This window comes from Musca vetustissima, unplaced genomic scaffold, assembly GCF_032173495.1.
Source record: "Musca vetustissima isolate MV318-11 ecotype Yass unplaced genomic scaffold, APGP_CSIRO_Mvet_v1 utg876, whole genome shotgun sequence".
NCBI lineage: Eukaryota > Metazoa > Arthropoda > Insecta > Diptera > Muscidae > Musca > Musca vetustissima.
In genome coordinates, this window is record NW_026876954.1 from 55,433 (window position 1) to 74,039 (window position 18,607).

Here is an 18,607-nt window from a genome sequence, read left to right on the forward strand (position 1 = left end):
ACTATTTATAGCAGCCGCTGCCGGTTCCACTTCTTTGCGTACAGCCTCCTTGGCATCTTCAGTATTGTGTAAACATTCCTGATATTGTTCTTCATACTGAGCTGTTAGATTATTTAATTTCGGTAAATATACCGCAAAACATTGTGCACTTTTTGCAGGATCATATTGAATTGAGGAGGTTGATCTCAATATTGTATTAGACAAATTTAATTCAACTTGTGATTTTTCTGCAACACTAATGGCGAATAGCGAACAGACACCGAGAAAAGTAAACGTTATCAAATCGATATTAGACATTGTGGTTAAATCACGGGCTTTTTACCGATTGCTACATTTGATACCAGCAACGATTGTTTTTATACTCAAATGTAATTTTGAAGTAGTTATTATCGTTCTCTAAAAAAATAAAAAAAATGATGTGATTTGATAAAAATAGCAAATACTTGAAATAAATGTGATTTCTTCGAAAACAAATGTAGGATTTTTTCTTTGGAGTGCACGAAAATAGTCAATGTAACTTAAGATAATTACACTGTGGTAGGTCACTAAGCTAATATTTATATTCTAAGCGTTCAGGAAAAGTTTGAAAATGTGTATGCAACTAGAACAAGTATTTATAAAAAATGATGAAAAACTTATAATATGACTATGTATGATTTTTAAACGATGTCAATAAGAAAATTCTTTCATTTTCCAAAAATTGACTATTTTAATGGTCAATATGTAGATATTATACAGATTTTTCTTCGAGTCTTATTTTATGGTTGTCTACGTTAACAACAGTTAGTCAAAATGATATTCCAATAATAAAAGGGGAATTAATTTTGAAAATTTTACCCTTCAGTCAACATTTAACACTTTACGAATAAAATTGCTCTTCAATTCTCTCTCCACTACACGCCGTCACTAACCTCCTACGACATTTAGCAAAGGCACAAACCATTTTGTTATAATATTATACATTTCATAAATAGTTTGAGGAGCATTGATTAATATAAATAAATGTGGAGAGATTTGTATCTACGGCTTGTATTTATAATGGAGACATATGTATGTAATAAGACAGATACAGTCCTCAGCAATTTTACAACAAAAACAAGTAAAAAAACGTTAATTTCGGCCAGATCGAACTTTTTAGATGTGGATTAACATGTCTATAAAATTTAGCTCTAGATCGTCTGCCAGGAGGATTATATAAAAAATTACAAAATTTTTCAGGTTGAAAAAATCCTTGTACATACCTAAAACGAGGGCGGACCTTTAAGATGGGCTTATGTCAAAGGCCTTTATATAAGCCAAGACCTACATCGTCTCAACGGAGGATGTACCAAAAGTGGACTGACTGATTAAAATGGTAGAAGTATTACCAAACTAATTGAGCATTTTTATTAGAGCTACAACTTTCCTCCGGTTGCTGGGATATGCTCGCGGGGTTAGGATATATTAGTGTGTGCAACTACAAATAAAACATTGAATAAAGAAATTGCTGGTTGTGACGATTTGAATCAGGAGCTCACGAGGGCTCTAATAATATCCCTATAAAAAATTAATAAGGCTAAACCCAATCGAAAGCTATAACGAAATTAATATAACTGTTTTAGATTGATTATCATTTAAATATGGATTTTAATATATTTTCTTTCAATATATATGTATATATATATATATATAATCTAGATAAGATCCGTATATACTAATTTAAAGGAGAGAACTGTATAATAGTCCCATTTGTAAATGAATTACAATGCCATATTTGAATGGATACAGTTATTTGGATACGATTATTGATGTACGAATACTTTTTTGATTATTGACCGTAGGGTTAAATGAATGCCCACAACGGCTCTTGATTTCGATTCGGTTATAATCACTTTTCTTTCGATTGAAATCACATTAAAATAAAATCCACGTCGGCTCTTTATTTAGGTTTGGTTAAAACCAATCTTCTATGAATAAAGTCTCATGACGGTTCTTTATTCCGATAGAGATCTCTTTTTAAATGAAATCCACGAAGGTTTTTTATTTCGATTCGGGTAAAAACACTTTTAAATCACTTTTTAAACTACTTGTGTACTCACCTTTTCTTCTCTTTTTTCGCGAATAACTCTCCGATATTTATCGTAACGTTCTCAGTCGCATACTTAGCAGGTTTACTGTACTTCGCTCACTCCTCTGGACTCTAACTTGTCTCTTCCCTTTATAACGCCGGACGCAGATTTCGGGATGCTTTCAGTCACTTTCCGGGGGTCGAGCCTCTACTGCCGCACCGACCACGTAACGGGAACATGTTTGCATCTTCATTAGAATTTAATTCTCAACTAGACATTTTGGACACAACTGTACTAATACATCTTGCCCAACGTATTGAATAAAACCATGTATAATAGTACAGAAACTATTTTAGAGAGTTGATATTTAAAAATATTTTCAAACCAATAATGAAAATACTATAATCGGACATACAGACTATTTGTCTGTTCATTGTTTGTCAGTTTTGTGGAATCAGTTGCAAAACTTGTTAAAATAGTATATTCTTTAGTGTAGGGAACGGAACTACTCTACATTGGGTATATTAAGAGTTGTAGTTTAGCTGGGAGTAATTTCTAAACTCAATACTGTAGCACATGTAATATTTCAGATATTTTGGCCGATGTTTCCAATCTAAGGGTTCTTGGAAGTCTTGGAAAATTCCCTGTCGTAAGTATGGATTCTAATTGGGTATAAAATCTCACTAACAAAAATTATCAATGTCGGTAACCGTTATGGTATCGCCCCATATTTTGGTAAGCCCCTCTATTCAGTATTTTGAGAAGGCAAATAGTTCCAACCTTATTCCTCATTTGCGGTATGTTCAAGGTCAAAGACACTCAGGTTAGTCTGTAGTTTCCCCGGCCGAACTCAACGTCGTTTTGACTTGTATTTAATTTTAAATTACAAATTTATTTTTGATTCGAATAAACCATGAGTTGTACCAGCTATTCTCGGACATCGGCATTGTTAGACGTATTGAGGTGCAGCGACTACGTTGGTTAGGTCATGTTGTGAGAATGGATGAAGATGCCCCAGACCAAAAGGCATATAAAAGCGAAACACCAGATGGCTCACCAAGAAGGGGAAGGCCACGAATAAAATGGAAAAATTAAGTGAAAGACGAATTGGAAAAACTGCGCAAAAGACCGACGCGCCTGGAAATATTTTTTAAGCTCGGCTTATTGAAACTGTAATGACTATATAATAACCTTATAACTATATGATAACCTACACTCATTAGATATATTCAGAATTCACAATAATAATACTACTTCTTTTGGTACCTCCATCACTGGTGGTCAACATTTCTAACATTTGTAAATTAATTGTAAATATATTAATGTACTTGACAATCCGAATTTCCTCATCTTAGTACTTTTAATAAGATTGGATCAAATCTAATGATGTAACCTAACCTATTTTCCTCCTGTGATACCTCAGGAGGTACAAATCCTTTTTTTCAATAAAAATAAAAAGAATTGAGATACTTAAAAATAAAGATTTTTATTTTTGAGCATAAAAGGTTAGTACGGCAATATTAAACTTAATTTAGCATTGAATGGTATTACATTTTCCATTAATTAATGAATTTATTTTATTATTCATCGTTTCATCGTATAATGTTTCACAGTCATTTAGTGTGATAGAATTCCATACTTCACTATTTGAGATTTATTTCATAACCTCCTTTTCATTATAGCCCATGCATTTTCAATTGGATTTATAAAGACACTTCCACTTACATTTGGATTTATAAAGTCCATTATGGTTGCATCAATCTTAACGAATAGCATTTTAATAATAATCTAATTATTTATAAATTTAAATGATTTAGCTCTGTTCCAAAGTCGGAAAGTATATTCTATTATTATTATTACTATTATATTTATTATTAATTTCAAAGCCAATCTAAAAGGGATTATGTGGCCTTCATAAATTCAAAAAGATTTTGTGTGCGGAACAATCTAATAAACGGAAGTAAATATCGATTGATAAATCCCTACTTTACCGAGAAGAATGAAAACATTTTTTCATATTTATATATTTTTTAATAGCAAATATAAAAAATATAATTGTTTACAAAATTAAAGAGGTACTAATGACGTATTTCCATAGTCCATCATAAATTTATTAATCTTTTACCATTGTTGCTTTGGCAACAGTTGAACCATATCACCCATTGAACACGAACAAAATATTTGAAGCTAACTCACACAGTTCCCTCCAATGAACAGTTCAATTGAATTAGGTCCATACGAACGACACAGCTCTTATAGATGATGATAAATATAATAGAAAAATAATATAATAAAACATCAAATACTTGAAAAATGAATAAAATATGAAATAAAGTGATATATATTTCCTATTTCCAAATCCCAAAGTGTATTAGATTGTTTGTATCGTCGATATTTTAGAGGTGAAAAATCCCTTTTTGTAGGGCATTGAATAGCAGCAAGTGAAAAAAAATATCACCACCAACAACACCAATCAATGCATCTGAAAATAGCCACTTTGCTGCTTGCTAACACAAATCAATCTTTTGCACAGTAGACACTGTAGGGCCCAGTGTTTGCTGCTAGTTGCCAAAATATCAAAAAATGTCGGAAAAATCGGATCACATAACATTGACACTCAATGAATCGTCCTCATCATCGTCATCAGCTGGGCTTTCCGGAAGTCGTAACAAAAGTCTCAGGCGTGTAAGTTTTTTTGATGTTATTTTCTGTGTTGTTGTTGTACTAATTAAACCCTTTTTATTTTCCCCTAATTTCGTATTTCAAAATTTGTATAGTCATGGAATCAATTGCCACGATGTCAACGAAATCTAATCATTTTAATTATTGCGGCCATGTGTATAAGTTTTGTATTCCTACTGCCATCAGATTTAGTAGCAAAGAATGGTGTAAATTTGGATACAAATGGTTTACCCTTCACAGGCCAAGCTGCCGTTAGACGAAATAATTTAGGAGAGGGTCACAGCGACGATAAAGTAATTTCTTCACAAGGCAATGCAGGTGATTTATCGCACACTAATTTGGAGGTAAGTGTAAATAAATGATTGTTTCACAGTATTTTCGTTATCTTGGGCACGCTTATGTGTTTGCTTTGCTTGGTTCCAATAAACCGATAAATACCGTGACATTAGTTAAATCTATAACCATGTCTAGTTATGATAAGAGGGTGCTTTGATTTGTTAAGTATTTGGTTTAATATATGTTTTCTAGTTGATAAGATTACTTGTAAATTGTTGTGGTAGGGAAGTTATTGACACCTTAACCCTCGAAGAATAATGTGTGTCATGCTCAAGCTCTAAAACATTAACCTGATTCAGGGAACATATCATTTCTACATGTTAACTATTCTTACGCATGGAAATATTAAAACCGCTATAAGCAAATACAGATGTTTTTGGTCAGCATTTAAAAAATCCAGTTGGCGACCTTGGAGAGAAGGACGCGCATAAAGAGCTAGATCGATTTGTCTAGCCGTAATGTAGGTTTTTTATAAGTAGAAACTACCTATTTGATTAATATTAATACAAAAGTTGTGAACATCTTGGAGTCACAGTTCGCAAAACTTAATCATTTTAATGCAAAACTTGTTAAAAAATTGGAGCTCTTAAGGAAATTCGTGATGTGTATAATGAAACCCGTCGCGCAAGACATTTTTGTTGAAAGTGTTGAGAAATAACCAGGTTTCTTCACTACACGTCATACTTTCGAATTGGGTATTCTCCAAATATCATTACTTGATATTTTACTTGTGTCTCATATACTTTAAAGACCTGAAGAACTCAACATTCTATATTCGCTGATTCTTTGAAATCCACGAATTCCAGAATTCTATCAAAGAAGCATATTGGATGATACTACGCAGATAGGTTTGGGCCTTAACACAGTGACTGAAATCGAATAACGTCATTATTTAATTGTTTGAATCAACATTATCCAAACTTCCAATAAAATAATCATCTTGGATGACGACGAGCATTTTCGTCTCAATGTCTTTGTCAACAAGCTAAATTGGGAACAAGTCTAGTGTAGGACCCCCTCCCGGATAGTTTTGAAAATTTTTACCACATGTAGTCTTTGGGGCCCTGATTATAACAGTATATTTTTTTCTTGTGGAAATCGGTATTTCCGGAGATATGGGCCTCCAAAGTTCCGTGTGGTCCCTTGTATTTTCTCATAAATTTTTAAAATCCACTAAGGCAATATGGATATCATTTTAAAGCATTTAATGCCCTGATTACAAAAATATAATATTCATATCAAATAAGTTCATACTTTCTGAGATATGGGTCTCAAAAATTCCGCGCGATCCTTCAGAAAAACAATATGTATATGTGTATTAAATGCGGCTGGAACACAAGTTGCAAAAATGTAACTACGGCTACGCGACAGAATCTCCTTTTAATTAGAATAGTGTTTGTGGGTGAACGGCCTTCGGCCGGGGATTTAAGACTTTCTCCTATGGACAGATGGCAACACCGGCTACGCGATAGAACCTCCTTTTAATTAGAATAGTGTTTGTGGGTAGCGGGCCTTCGGCCGGGGATTTAAAACTTTCTCCTATGGGCAGATAGCTAATCTGGCTACGCGACAAAATTTTCTCTTAATAAACATTGTATTAAATTATGAGAAAATACAAGGGTCCCAACAGAACATTGGAGGTCCATATCTCCGGAAATACCGATTTCGGCAAGAAAAAAAGTATACTCCTGTATTCAGGGCTCCAAGAACTACATATGGTAAAAATTTCAAAATGATCTGTGAGGGGGCCCTAAACTAGACTTATGCCCTAAATTGCATCATATGAAGTTCGATACACTCAATATGTATGGTTGACAAGCTTTTTATCCATATTGGACCTGACAACTACGACTCAAGACTTCAAATATAAAAAAGTCATTGGGCTATCAGGGATATTTTGCAGTCGCTTTACGATTTAGTTATAACAATTTCATGAAAAGCATTTTATGCTGTTGATATTGTGTTTAGTATTAATTACACACATTCAACTTTATGACGGTATAGAGTGAGGTCAGAAAAGCAATTAATCGGTTGAAGAACAATAAAGCAGCAGGAGCCGCTGGGTTACTAGCCAAACTAGACTGGTGATCAGATGCTGGTCAGGAGCATGTACCAGCTGGTTAGTACAATTTCGCTAAAGGAATGTATGCCCAATGATTGAAACCTCAGCTTCCTGTGTCCCGTGCACAAAAAAAGGAGACACGATGATGATATGTGTCAACTATAGAGGAATTTGTCTCCTTCCCATCGCATAGAAAATGTTATCCAGTGTACTGTGTGAACGACTGAAGCAAATGGTCAATGACATTATTGGACCATACTATTGCGGCTTCAGACCTGGCAAATCAACCATTGACACATCAACATCGACACATTGCACCTATTTGTCGACTATAAAGCCGCATTCGACAGCCTTATCCGTTATTAAAGCCATGTCTGCGTTCGGCATTCCTGCAAAATTAATACCACTCTGCAGTATAACTTTAAGTAGCACAAGGCCAAAAGTTAAAGTCGGAAAGGACCTATCGGAGGCCTTCAATACCAAAACGAGGATTTAAATAGTTTGTCGTGTGATCTTTTTAACATCTTCTGGAAACGGTCATACGAGACGCAAATGTGAACAGAAATGGCACTCTGTACACCAAACAACACATGTTACTCGCATTCGACGATGATATCGATATAATGGGTCGAACATCGTTAGAGGTAACAGCCACCTTTGAACAAATTGAGAAGGAGTCTGCCAAAGTGGATCTGTGGAACTTGAGAATTGCAGCTTCGAGGTAGTCAAAGATTTTATATAACTTGGTACCGCCATAAATAAAACTAATGACATCAGTTTTGAAATTCGGAGAAGGATAGTGTTGACCAACAGATCCTACTTAGACCACTAAGTAAGCAACTCAAAAGCAAGGACACCTCCCGCCAGACCAAACTCACACTCTACATGACGCTGATACTACCCGTGCTGTTATATGAATCTGAAGTATCTGTTAGACGTATTGAGCTTGCAGCGACTACGTTGACTAGGTCATGTTGTGAGAATAGATGAAGATGCCCCAGCCCAAAAGGCATATAAAAGCGAACCAGCTGAAGGTTCACCCAGAAGGGGAAGGTCACGAATAAGATGGAAAGATCAAGAGGAAGACAACATTGCCGAATATGATCTTTGAAATTGGAAAAACTGTGCAAAAGACCGACGCGCCTGGAAATCATTTTTAAGCTCGGCTTATGGATCGATCGTTCCGATCGTTTATCTCATTTCTTGTATATACTCCAAGTTTACATTATCCCTTAAGAATAAGAGTTATGTTTAGCCTTATGTAAAAATATATATCTTTTATAAAAAACGTTAAACTTTCCACTGACCCTAGAATCGATAGCAGGTACAAACGTTCTTATTAAATTTTAAATATAGTTCAAATGGATTAGTTATTTCAAAAAATAGACTCCCATTTTAAATATCCGATAGGTAGTATTGATAACTTTATTTATATCTAAAGCATCTAAGTAACAATATAAATGTCGGAAGATAATGAAAACACATTATTTCAAAACGGCGACAAAATATCAAAACTTATTGTCCACATTTGGTACTTACAATAATATAAAAGATAACAATCTCATGAATGAAAACAATGATTCTGTTTTTAAAAATCTTTTCCAAAAATGTTATCACTAATAGCCTTGTATAGTTTTACGACTTGCTTCAAACACTATAAAGCAAAATATCGGTGTGGGAAATATGTTTTGGGAAGAAAGACTTCTGGCGAAAGTAGACGAGTTTGTTATTTCTCACTTTTCTCATATTCGCTTGAAATAAATACCAAAAATAAATTTTAAGCATTAAAAATTGTATAATACTAAGTTTTTTATTTATTTTTTTAATAAACAAATTTGGAAAATAATAAATCTCACATAATAATTTCCGCTTCTTGCATTAGGAAAGCAAATTTCAAACACAAATTATTATTTAATCGAAAACAGCTTGGCTTCCGACGTCTCTAATTATGCAACATTACTCTATATAGGCTTATTTCTATTCATTCAATTCGATACGTAATACAATTGTCTTTTTAAAATTCATTCACAGCAGAATATTTTACCGGCACCAGCACCGCAAAAACAAGAACCACAACCGCAATCAGATATTGAAAATGTTGTCAATATTCCGCAAACCCAAAGAGAACCACAACAGCCACAACAAGAACATTTAAATATTAAGCCCATAGAAACAGCACAACTTGCCAGTATACTTAATAATGATTTGAACAACGAAAATAATATAAATCCCAAACATTCAAATAATCCCGATGAAGATCGTACCTCCATAGAGGCTGCCCTACAAGATCCCACGGCACTGCCAGCATCGAATGGTGTAACAATTGAAGAATTTTTGGGTCGTATAGATTTGAAACATTTGCCGCAAAAGCAACATTTTCACGGACCGAATAATGAACGACAAGAAGCTGTGGTCAATGCATTCCGTCACTCATGGGAAGGTTATAAAAAATATGCATGGGGTCATGATAATTTGAAACCCATATCTGAATCATCGTATGATTGGTTTGGTTTGGGACTAACAATTATCGATTCATTGGATACCATGTATATTATGGGATTGGAAGATGGTAAAGATAATTATTTAATATTTTAGATTTATTTATAATTTTTATTTTTCAGAATTTGTGGAAGCTCGTAATTGGGTCAATGAATTTTTAAATTTCGATGTTAATCGTGATGTAAACTTATTTGAAGTTACAATCCGTATCCTGGGAGGATTATTATCTGCATATCACTTAAGTGCCGACAAAGTTTTTCTTAAAAAATCGGTATGTCTTATATAAAAATATTTTAAAATACAAAATCCTTCCCTGCTGGATTTACAGAAAGAAATTTAAATTACATTTATTTTTTTAAGCTATCTATGAAAAAAGTTGTTTAGGTTTTCATTTACAATTGTATTTTTATCCTTGATTAGATTGAGTTGGGTAATCGTTTATTGCCTTGTTTTCTATCGCCATCTGGTATACCATACTCCGATGTGAATTTAGCAGCATTATCAGCTCACGCTCCTAAATGGTCACCAGATAGTTCGACCAGTGAAGTAACCACAATCCAATTGGAATTTAGAGATTTAAGTCGCCTCACCAATGTTACCCTCTATGAAAGTGTAAGTAAAGATTTTTAATATATGTGAAAAATTGTTCAAATTAAATTTATTAAAGAATATTAAAATTACCTAAAAAAATCTACTAAAAACACGTTTATTTTGTAATTAGAATATATTAATAAATAGTTTGTATTATTCTTTGTAGGTTGCACATCGCGTTAACGAAAAGGTACATGCCCTCGAAAAGAATAATGGTTTGGTTCCGATATTCATAAATGCCAATACTGGAACATTTAGAAATTATGCCACCATTTCGCTGGGTGCCAGAGGGGATTCATACTATGAATATCTGGTAAAACAATGGATACAAACTGGCCACAAAGGAAATGATTTGTAAGATTCTTTTAATGACAAATAATGTCTTATTTTACTCACAAAATTTCTCTTTCTTCTCACACACAGCTTGGTTTCGGACTATATACAAGCCATCGATGGTGTATTCTCGCAATTGCTAAAACGAACTCCAAAAGAAAATCATGTCTATATAGGTGAATTAATTAATGGCAAAGAATTTAAACCAAAAATGGACCACTTAACATGTTATCTACCCGGTACATTGCTGCTGGGTCATCATTATGGTATGCCTGATTCACATTTATTACTCGCTAAGGATCTATTGGAGACTTGCTATCAAACCTATATGAAACAGCCAACACAATTAGCTCCAGAAATTTCCTATTTTGCTTTGACCGAAAGTGAAGAACTCGACATTTATGTTAAGCCAAATGATGCCCACAATCTACTAAGGCCAGAATTTGTCGAAAGTCTGTATTATTTCTATGCATTGACTGGGAATCGTACATATCAGGATATGGGTTGGAATATATTCCAGGCTTTCGAGAAATATACTAAAGTAGCTCATGGCTATTCATCGATTGGTAATGTTAAGAATATATTTAATACACGACCACGTGATATGATGGAAAGTTTTTGGTTGGGCGAAACCTTAAAGTATTTCTATCTACTCTTTAGTAATAATCCCAAAGAAATAGATTTAGAAAAATGGGTATTTAATACGGAGGCTCATCCCCTGCCCATAAGAGAAAATTAATTTAACAATATTAACAAAAAAACGCGTAGAAATGGAATACTAACATAAGTAATTAACACATAGCAAGTATCTGAAGTCTGAATATTAATGAATTTGTAAATACTTTACCATACATTCAGTTCAAAAATATGAATAATTATTATTTTTTTATTTAAGTACGTATCATCTTTTTTGTCTAAGATGTTTTGTACTAAATATGTGCTGTGCATAAAAAATACTAATGTAATGAAACAACTTAGATCCTCATTACAAGTAAACATCATAACTATATATATAATTTATTTATGTTAATAATAATAATAATGAATCTCTAATGGTAAACCAACTATATATCTGTGCTCTCTATCAAATATTGTACACGAGACATATTCAACTCTATGTACAATTTAGTAATTGTGTAGTGTGTATTCGTAGCTAAAATAGCACTAAATTACTTAAACAAAAACAAAAATCAATATGAACAGCAATGTATCTTTAATACCAAATAGTAAAGAGTAATAAGAAATCTAATCAAACACACAACCACAATTATTATACATATATTCGCTCATATTTAAATCTCATTTATGGCAATCTTATTTAAATCATCACAACAAATGCAAAGCAATATTATTTATAAAATCAATATCTTTTTGATGTATTTATATTTTATTATGGGTTTATTTCCTTTCACAGTGTCTCTACATTTTGTGTTTAAGAAGAATAAAAATACACCTCAAAATAAACAATCAAACGTAAATGGAAACAATAGAAAGAATATTTCTAAACTTTTTTTTTTTTTTTTGGTTTAAAAGTAATTTGTGTTCTATTATTTGCCGAATAAATCACATATACAATAGATTTTTCTTAATAAATCAACGAGTATATATTTTCTTTTTCTGGGCATCTATAATAAATTAAAGCAAATAAAAAATACGGATGTATTATATAAGGTAAGTTGTATTTAAAACAGGGTTTTATGCATTTATTTTGTATATGTATCAAGTTTGTATCATATGTATCAAATTAAATTTGAAAATTTTTTCTTGTTTTTGTACATATGTATGTAGGCTAATTAGTTATGATTTCGAAAGTGTTAAAATAGTTATAAAATATAAAAACTTAACACTTGACATTGACTAACAGTGAAAGAATCATGGAAATAGCTCAAATCATTATAATATAGCTGCTATGCAATGCTGGTCGCCTATTACCTCAAAATAGCTTGCCAACGATTTTTTTTTATGTCGCAAAAGCTGAAGTTGCTGGTCAATTTGGATGCACTAGAAAATGCCTTCAGAATGAATTTGAGGTACCAGGCGACCAGTACTTCGTAGCAGGTATACCACCACATAGGTTAAAATTTAAATGTCTATATATCGGCAGAGAGTGGAGATATTTTTAAGAATTTTTCAGTATTAGTTAGAGGAGACGGCGTAGTATTTTTTTAAGTCCATGAATCATAATACAGCTGCTACGCAATGCTGGTCGCCTATTACATCAAAATTACCTACCAAAGAAATTTTACTTTCCGTAAAATCTGAATTTTCAGGGCGATTTTTCGGCAACCAAAATTTCATCAAAATCACTTTGAGGCACCATAATTTGACACAAGATAAAATTCAAATACTTATATCTTCGCAATAAATGGAGGTATTTTCGTGAAACTTTCGTTATTAGTTCGAAGAATTTTTCTAGTTTTCCCTAGAGTTGATTTAAAACAAGTTCTTTTAATGCAAATTAGAAAATTTCTCATGTTTGATAAACGTTATCGAATAAGCTGCTTTATGAAACCGATATATAAACTCAAAGAGAGTAAATCCGAAATGATATGACATATTCTTATCAATATATGGCGCTCCGTTCGCAAAATTGTATGGTCGTAAAGGAAACTGAAATCGGTATATATAGCGGTATATGAAATGGAGTAAAAATAGCAGCTTCAATGGATCGATTATAAATAAAAATTAAAATTAAAGAAACGCGCAATGAACTTTCTTAACAAAACACGCATTCTAGTTATGAAATTCAATGATTTGAAAGCGTTGATCGTTTGTATGAGATTCATCGTTAAATTATGGACCAAGCTGAAGATGTATGCCAGAAAAACTAAACACGAGATGTGTGTAACTGTTAAAAACAGTGTTGTCAAAAAGATAATAGCTAAAAAATAAACTTTATAGGTGCAGAATTCCCTCTAACCATTGCTGCAAAATTCATAAAAATCGGTTAAGTATTTCCGGAGTTATTCGAATTTCAATTCTACCATGGTCCGAAATACACTTTCTGTTCGATGCTGGGCGCCTATTACCAAAAAATTAAAAACACCACAAAAATCGATCTTGCAAAAATGGAATTTTTTTCTTCATACAACAGCTACAGTGTGTGCATGTGTATGTGAATATATTTTACATTGCATATGTGCATAAATCACATGCAATCACACCTACATATTAAGCAACAAGAAATTGCACCTCGAACTGCCCATTGCCCCTACAAGTATGCTATAATTTTCATACAACAGCAGACATTATGAAAACAATTTTTGCCTTTTTTAAAAGACCGATTTTTGTGTGGTTTTTTATTTTCAGGTAATAGGCGACCAGAATCGAACAGGAGGTGTATTTCGGACCATCGTTGAATTCAAATACAAATATCTCGGCAACTACTAAACCGATTTTTATAAAGTTTCCAGATATGGTTAGAGGAAATTCTGAAGTTTTGTTACACACTGCCATTCCAGATTTTTACAATTATAAAGGGTGATATTTTAGCTATTATATTTTTGGAAACACTGTTTTTAACAGTTTACATATATTTCATGTATTGTTTCACTGCCAAACATTTTCAGTTCGGGCTATAATCTTTTTATAAAAATGTGTGCTCTGTTAAAATGGTTCACAGCCCGTTTCGTCAATGTTATGGCTGTATAATCGACCCAATCGACAAAAAAATTTGTGCCATAAGAAATGTAGGAAGTCTGACTATTTCGTGATTTAATTATAATTAAAATTTAAAAAAAAAATGAAATGTTTTATGTGAAAAATTTTTTAGAACCTTAACTAAGTTTTCGAAATAAAATTTGCCGTTTCCCTACCCATGACCAATTTTTTCAGGAAAGACAGGCCACTTACATTTGTGGTCCCTGGTATTTTTAATGAATCCAAGCCCACCCCGACCACCCACTACAGAAAATATATTTTTATCTAAACTCTAAATGTAATACCAAAAAAAAAAAAAAATTTTTAACAAAATCAGTCTTTTGAAAGCTTCCTAATTTTTTTTTTTTTTAATTTTAATATATAATTGTGGATTTTTTAATATATTTGTTTCATGCGGCTATTTCAATAAACATGGAACCGAGGTAAGATTATCGACAAAAATGGGAACCATCACCGTTTTTTATATTAACATTTCTTTAAATATTAAATAATCAGTCTTTGTGTAATTTTTTAGGATGCAACTATATTTAACCCTTTGTGGCCCAATGTTGCCCACAGGCAACAAAATGTTTTAGAGCTTATACAAAAATGGGAACCATCACCGTTTTTTATATTAACATTTCTTTAAATATTAAATAATCAGTCTTTGTGTAATTTTTTAGGAGGCAACTATATTTAACCCTTTGTGGCCCAATGTTGCCCACAGGCAACAAAATGTTTTAGAGCTTATATTAAATATGTAGCTAGTAGATATACTTTCTTTGGATTTCAAACGTCAAGACCTAATTATGGACGACACATAGCAAAAGAAAAATCTAAAAAATTCAATTTTTTGTTAAAGTTATGAGCTTCTCAATATAGAGAAGAGGGCAAAAATGTGTACAGTACTAATTTGTGTATACAGTCCAAATTATTTAAATCGCTTCGTATTCGAAATGTTCGAATTCTGCTTTGAGAATTATTTTTGATTCTTGTAAAACGTAATATAGAGAATAATTTAAAATGATTTTTTCGTCGATTTTTCATTTGGGTTTCTTGATATTGGGCTTTTATTTTTCAGAAAGAATGTACTGTATCTCCCGAATGCAAGGATGTAGCGATGTAAAATTTTGTCCATATCCTATCTAGGATAGTTGCATTAAATCTGTGAACAGAAAATTGTTCTATGATTACGGAAAAAATTCGGGGCTCAAAGGGTTAAGGACTACCAAATCAGTTATGTTGAATTTTTTGAAATCCATTTCCTGATATGAGATCAAAAATATTGTTCCGAATATCAAACTTAATACATGATACGGAGCTAAAAGCCCGAAGTTTGCCAATTAAATTTTAATTTGCTATCTACCTGTTCTGGATGACTGATTGACAATTTCTGAAAGAAAAAATCCAGCTGAGCCCCTGACGTCGTTCATCAATTTGTTCTTTTACACTACCATTGAATTAAGTACTATAAGTAAATAGTGTTATTTTATGTACCTTCTTCGTTTATTGAAATAAAGCAAATAAACAGATTTAAAAAAATACTAAATATGTGTTTCTATTTATGGACGTCTAAAAATCTCTTAGTGGGGGTTCACAATATTAGTTTCTTAGTCCAATGTCACAATAAGGGCAAAAAATCCCAAAAATTTTGCCCAAATTTACAAAAATACCAGGCGCCCAGAATGAAGTAGCACGTTGCCCGCCAAAAATAATAAATGTTCGAAATATTTTGGTCTGGCAACACCCAACCAGCAAAAAAAATTCGAGCGCCTAAAAGTATGCTACAAATTTTGTAATTTCTTAGTACGGCATTGCCAGATGCAATTTTTTAAATTTTTATTTTTTTTGGCGGGCTACTTTCTATTTTCTTCTGGGCGCCTGGTATTTTTGTGAAATTTGCACAAAAAATGCATAATACCAGGTGAATGAAAAATTGTGACGTCATCACAGAAATTATGTCGCATGCGTAGGGGCATATATACTTACCATATTTGTTGTATCCGTAAATAAAAACAAATAGTTTTTTTTTTGGAAAATTCATTATTTTTTATTTAATATTCTTTGTAAAAAATATAGACATACATTTAAAGAATATATTAAATAAAAATTTTAAGGCTATTTGAACTATATTCTATTGTAATTCTGGAATTTTATGATTGAGAGATGAGGATAAATTCCAAAATATATATTGATCGTTATCGGGGGCCCTGCCATAATTTGTGTATCGTTTTCGATTGCCATCATACGGAAATTCGAGCACATATACGCCCATGTGACATGTTTCGAGAGTTTTTGAATTCCCATACTTTTTTAAATTCCCATGCTGTGCAAAATGGTGTGCTCAATTCCGAGCGAAAGTGCACTCGAAAGCATAGCTGTGTTCAATATGTTACGAAATGTGTTCAATAAAAAAACATATGTTTTATTAGAATTTGTAATTTGTTTAACAACAAAATTAAGAAAAAATATGCCTGCTGGCTTATTAATTGCCCTGGTTTCTATTAGAAAAAGTCTAATGATACTGGAACGTGTTAAAATAAGCATTTATGGATATTTTGAGAGAAGTTGGTCCTTTCATACACAAGGGTACCATTCCCGAAAGCCTGCAGTTAGCAGCTACCTTAAGATTTCTGCCTGTTGGGGGGTTTCAGAGGGTAGTGGCAAATGATTTAAAATTAAGTGTTGATCGCACAACAATGTGTAAAATATTTCGGAGAGTAATGAACGTCCGGGAAGAAAAAGTGTGTGTAATCTGTGGACAGCTGCAGACCAGGAGGAGCCCTTTTTTATTTTCTTTAATTTTACTATAAAAAATAATGTAAATACTGTATTTTTTAAATAAATATTGTAAAAACACGTTAAATATTACTTCAGCGTTCTTTTCCAACTTATACGTGCTCAGAAAAAAACGTACGATCTCATTTCGTTTTCAATCCGCAAAGCTATATGTGCTCGAATTATATTCCCAATATTTTTTTGGGAATTCGGAATGGGGCACACCAAATTTGGGAAAATGTTTCACATTCGAGCAAACTCGAAATGCAGCACATGGGCGATAATTTATAAAATCCTGCAATGAAAAATAAAAGACAAATTAAAAATATATATAGGCCTTAAATAATCTATACTAATAAAAGAGTAAAGTGATTGACTGACTGATTTAACGATTCATCAACGCCCAGACGAAACGGCTGAAGCTAGAATCTTGAAATTTTTGGCGAGGGTCACTCTTGGTCCAAAGGTGCCAGATAAGGCTGGGTTTTTGGAAATTCGAGTCGATACGAGTTCGATTCAAATTCCTCATATGGATCTCGGAATATTTTTTGTTTTTGTAAAACATTTTAATGCAAAAATAAACCAACCATTTGAAATTTACCTCGAGTAATGATATAGTTGCTACGCAATTCTGGTCGCCTATTACCTCAAATACCAAAGAAATTTTAAATTTCGCAAATGCTGAATTTGCAACGCAGTCGAAAATGTCTTCAAAATGAATTTGTGGTACCAGGCGAACAGCATTGCGTAGCAGATATACCACGACACACGATAAAATTCAAACATTTGTATCTCGGCAATGAATGAAGATATTTTTATGAATCTTTCAATATTGGTTAGAAAAAATTTTCTAATTTATGTTTAAGCGGAATAGAGGCACATTCTCCAAATAAAACTGTGAATGTTTTTCGTTTTTGTTGAAATTCCGAATGCAAAAATAGTTCCGAATTTAAAAGTTGCATAAATAAGTATGGAATATTAAAATAAACCTTTCACATTAACTAAGAGTGAAAGAATTATGAAAATAGCTCAAACCATGGCCGAGAAATAACCATTTGAAATTTACTTTGATTTATAATAAAGCTGCTACGCAATGCTGATCGCCTATTACCTCAAAATTTCCTACCAAAGAAATGTTTAATGTCGCAAAAGCTGAATTTACAGGGCAGTTTGGTTACAATCGAAAATGCCTTCAAAATCAATTTGTGGTACCAGGCGACCAGCAATGCGTAGCAGCTATACTATGACACACTATTAAATTCAAATGTCTGTATCTCAGCAATGAATAAAGATATTTTTATGAATTTTTCAGTATTAGTTAGTATTGAAACTGATTTCACAAATAGAATATGGCATGGTATTCGATTTTGTTACATTATGACTACCAAAAATATTTTAAAATCGATAGGATATTCAATTAGTATGAAATGTGAAAGAAAATTGTCCACATGACCTGTTATCCTATATAAAAACTTTTAGTATCATACGGGTATGTTCTGGAACTCACGGCGTGTTCTTTTCACTTCACACATACACTTCACCTCAGAAGCTACCTCCTGTTCTGTTTCTCACGTGAATTGAAATTTTGAACTGCGACAAAAATAAACGTCGACATGGTACTTTGCAGAAGTAGTGTTGC

The 18,607-nt window shown here is 32.6% G+C and overlaps 1 protein-coding gene across 1 annotated transcript; it reads left to right on the forward strand.

The window, feature by feature from the left end:
- The first annotated feature begins 4,631 nt into the window (after positions 1-4,631).
- On the forward strand, positions 4,632-11,304 carry LOC133321492 (endoplasmic reticulum mannosyl-oligosaccharide 1,2-alpha-mannosidase-like). The gene is made up of 7 exons (XM_061530582.1): positions 4,632-4,733; positions 4,826-5,074; positions 9,160-9,697; positions 9,750-9,898; positions 10,048-10,239; positions 10,385-10,572; positions 10,642-11,304. Exons 1-7 carry the CDS (start codon positions 4,632-4,634, stop codon positions 11,288-11,290), a joined length of 2,067 nt encoding a protein of 688 aa, XP_061386566.1. The 3' UTR covers positions 11,291-11,304.
- Positions 11,305-18,607: the final 7,303 nt, after the last annotated feature.

What these genes read in the sequence shown, in the direction of transcription:
- LOC133321492 (XM_061530582.1), top strand. Translation starts at nt 4,632, where the DNA reads ATGTCGGAAAAATCGGATCACATAACATTGACACTCAATGAATCGTCC. An exon ending in TATCGCACACTAATTTGGAG is followed by an intron (nt 5,075 to 9,159) that starts GTAAGTGTAAAT and finishes ATTCATTCACAG; the next exon opens with CAGAATATTTTACCGGCACC. An exon ending in TATTATGGGATTGGAAGATG is followed by an intron (nt 9,698 to 9,749) that starts GTAAAGATAATT and finishes TTTATTTTTCAG; the next exon opens with AATTTGTGGAAGCTCGTAAT.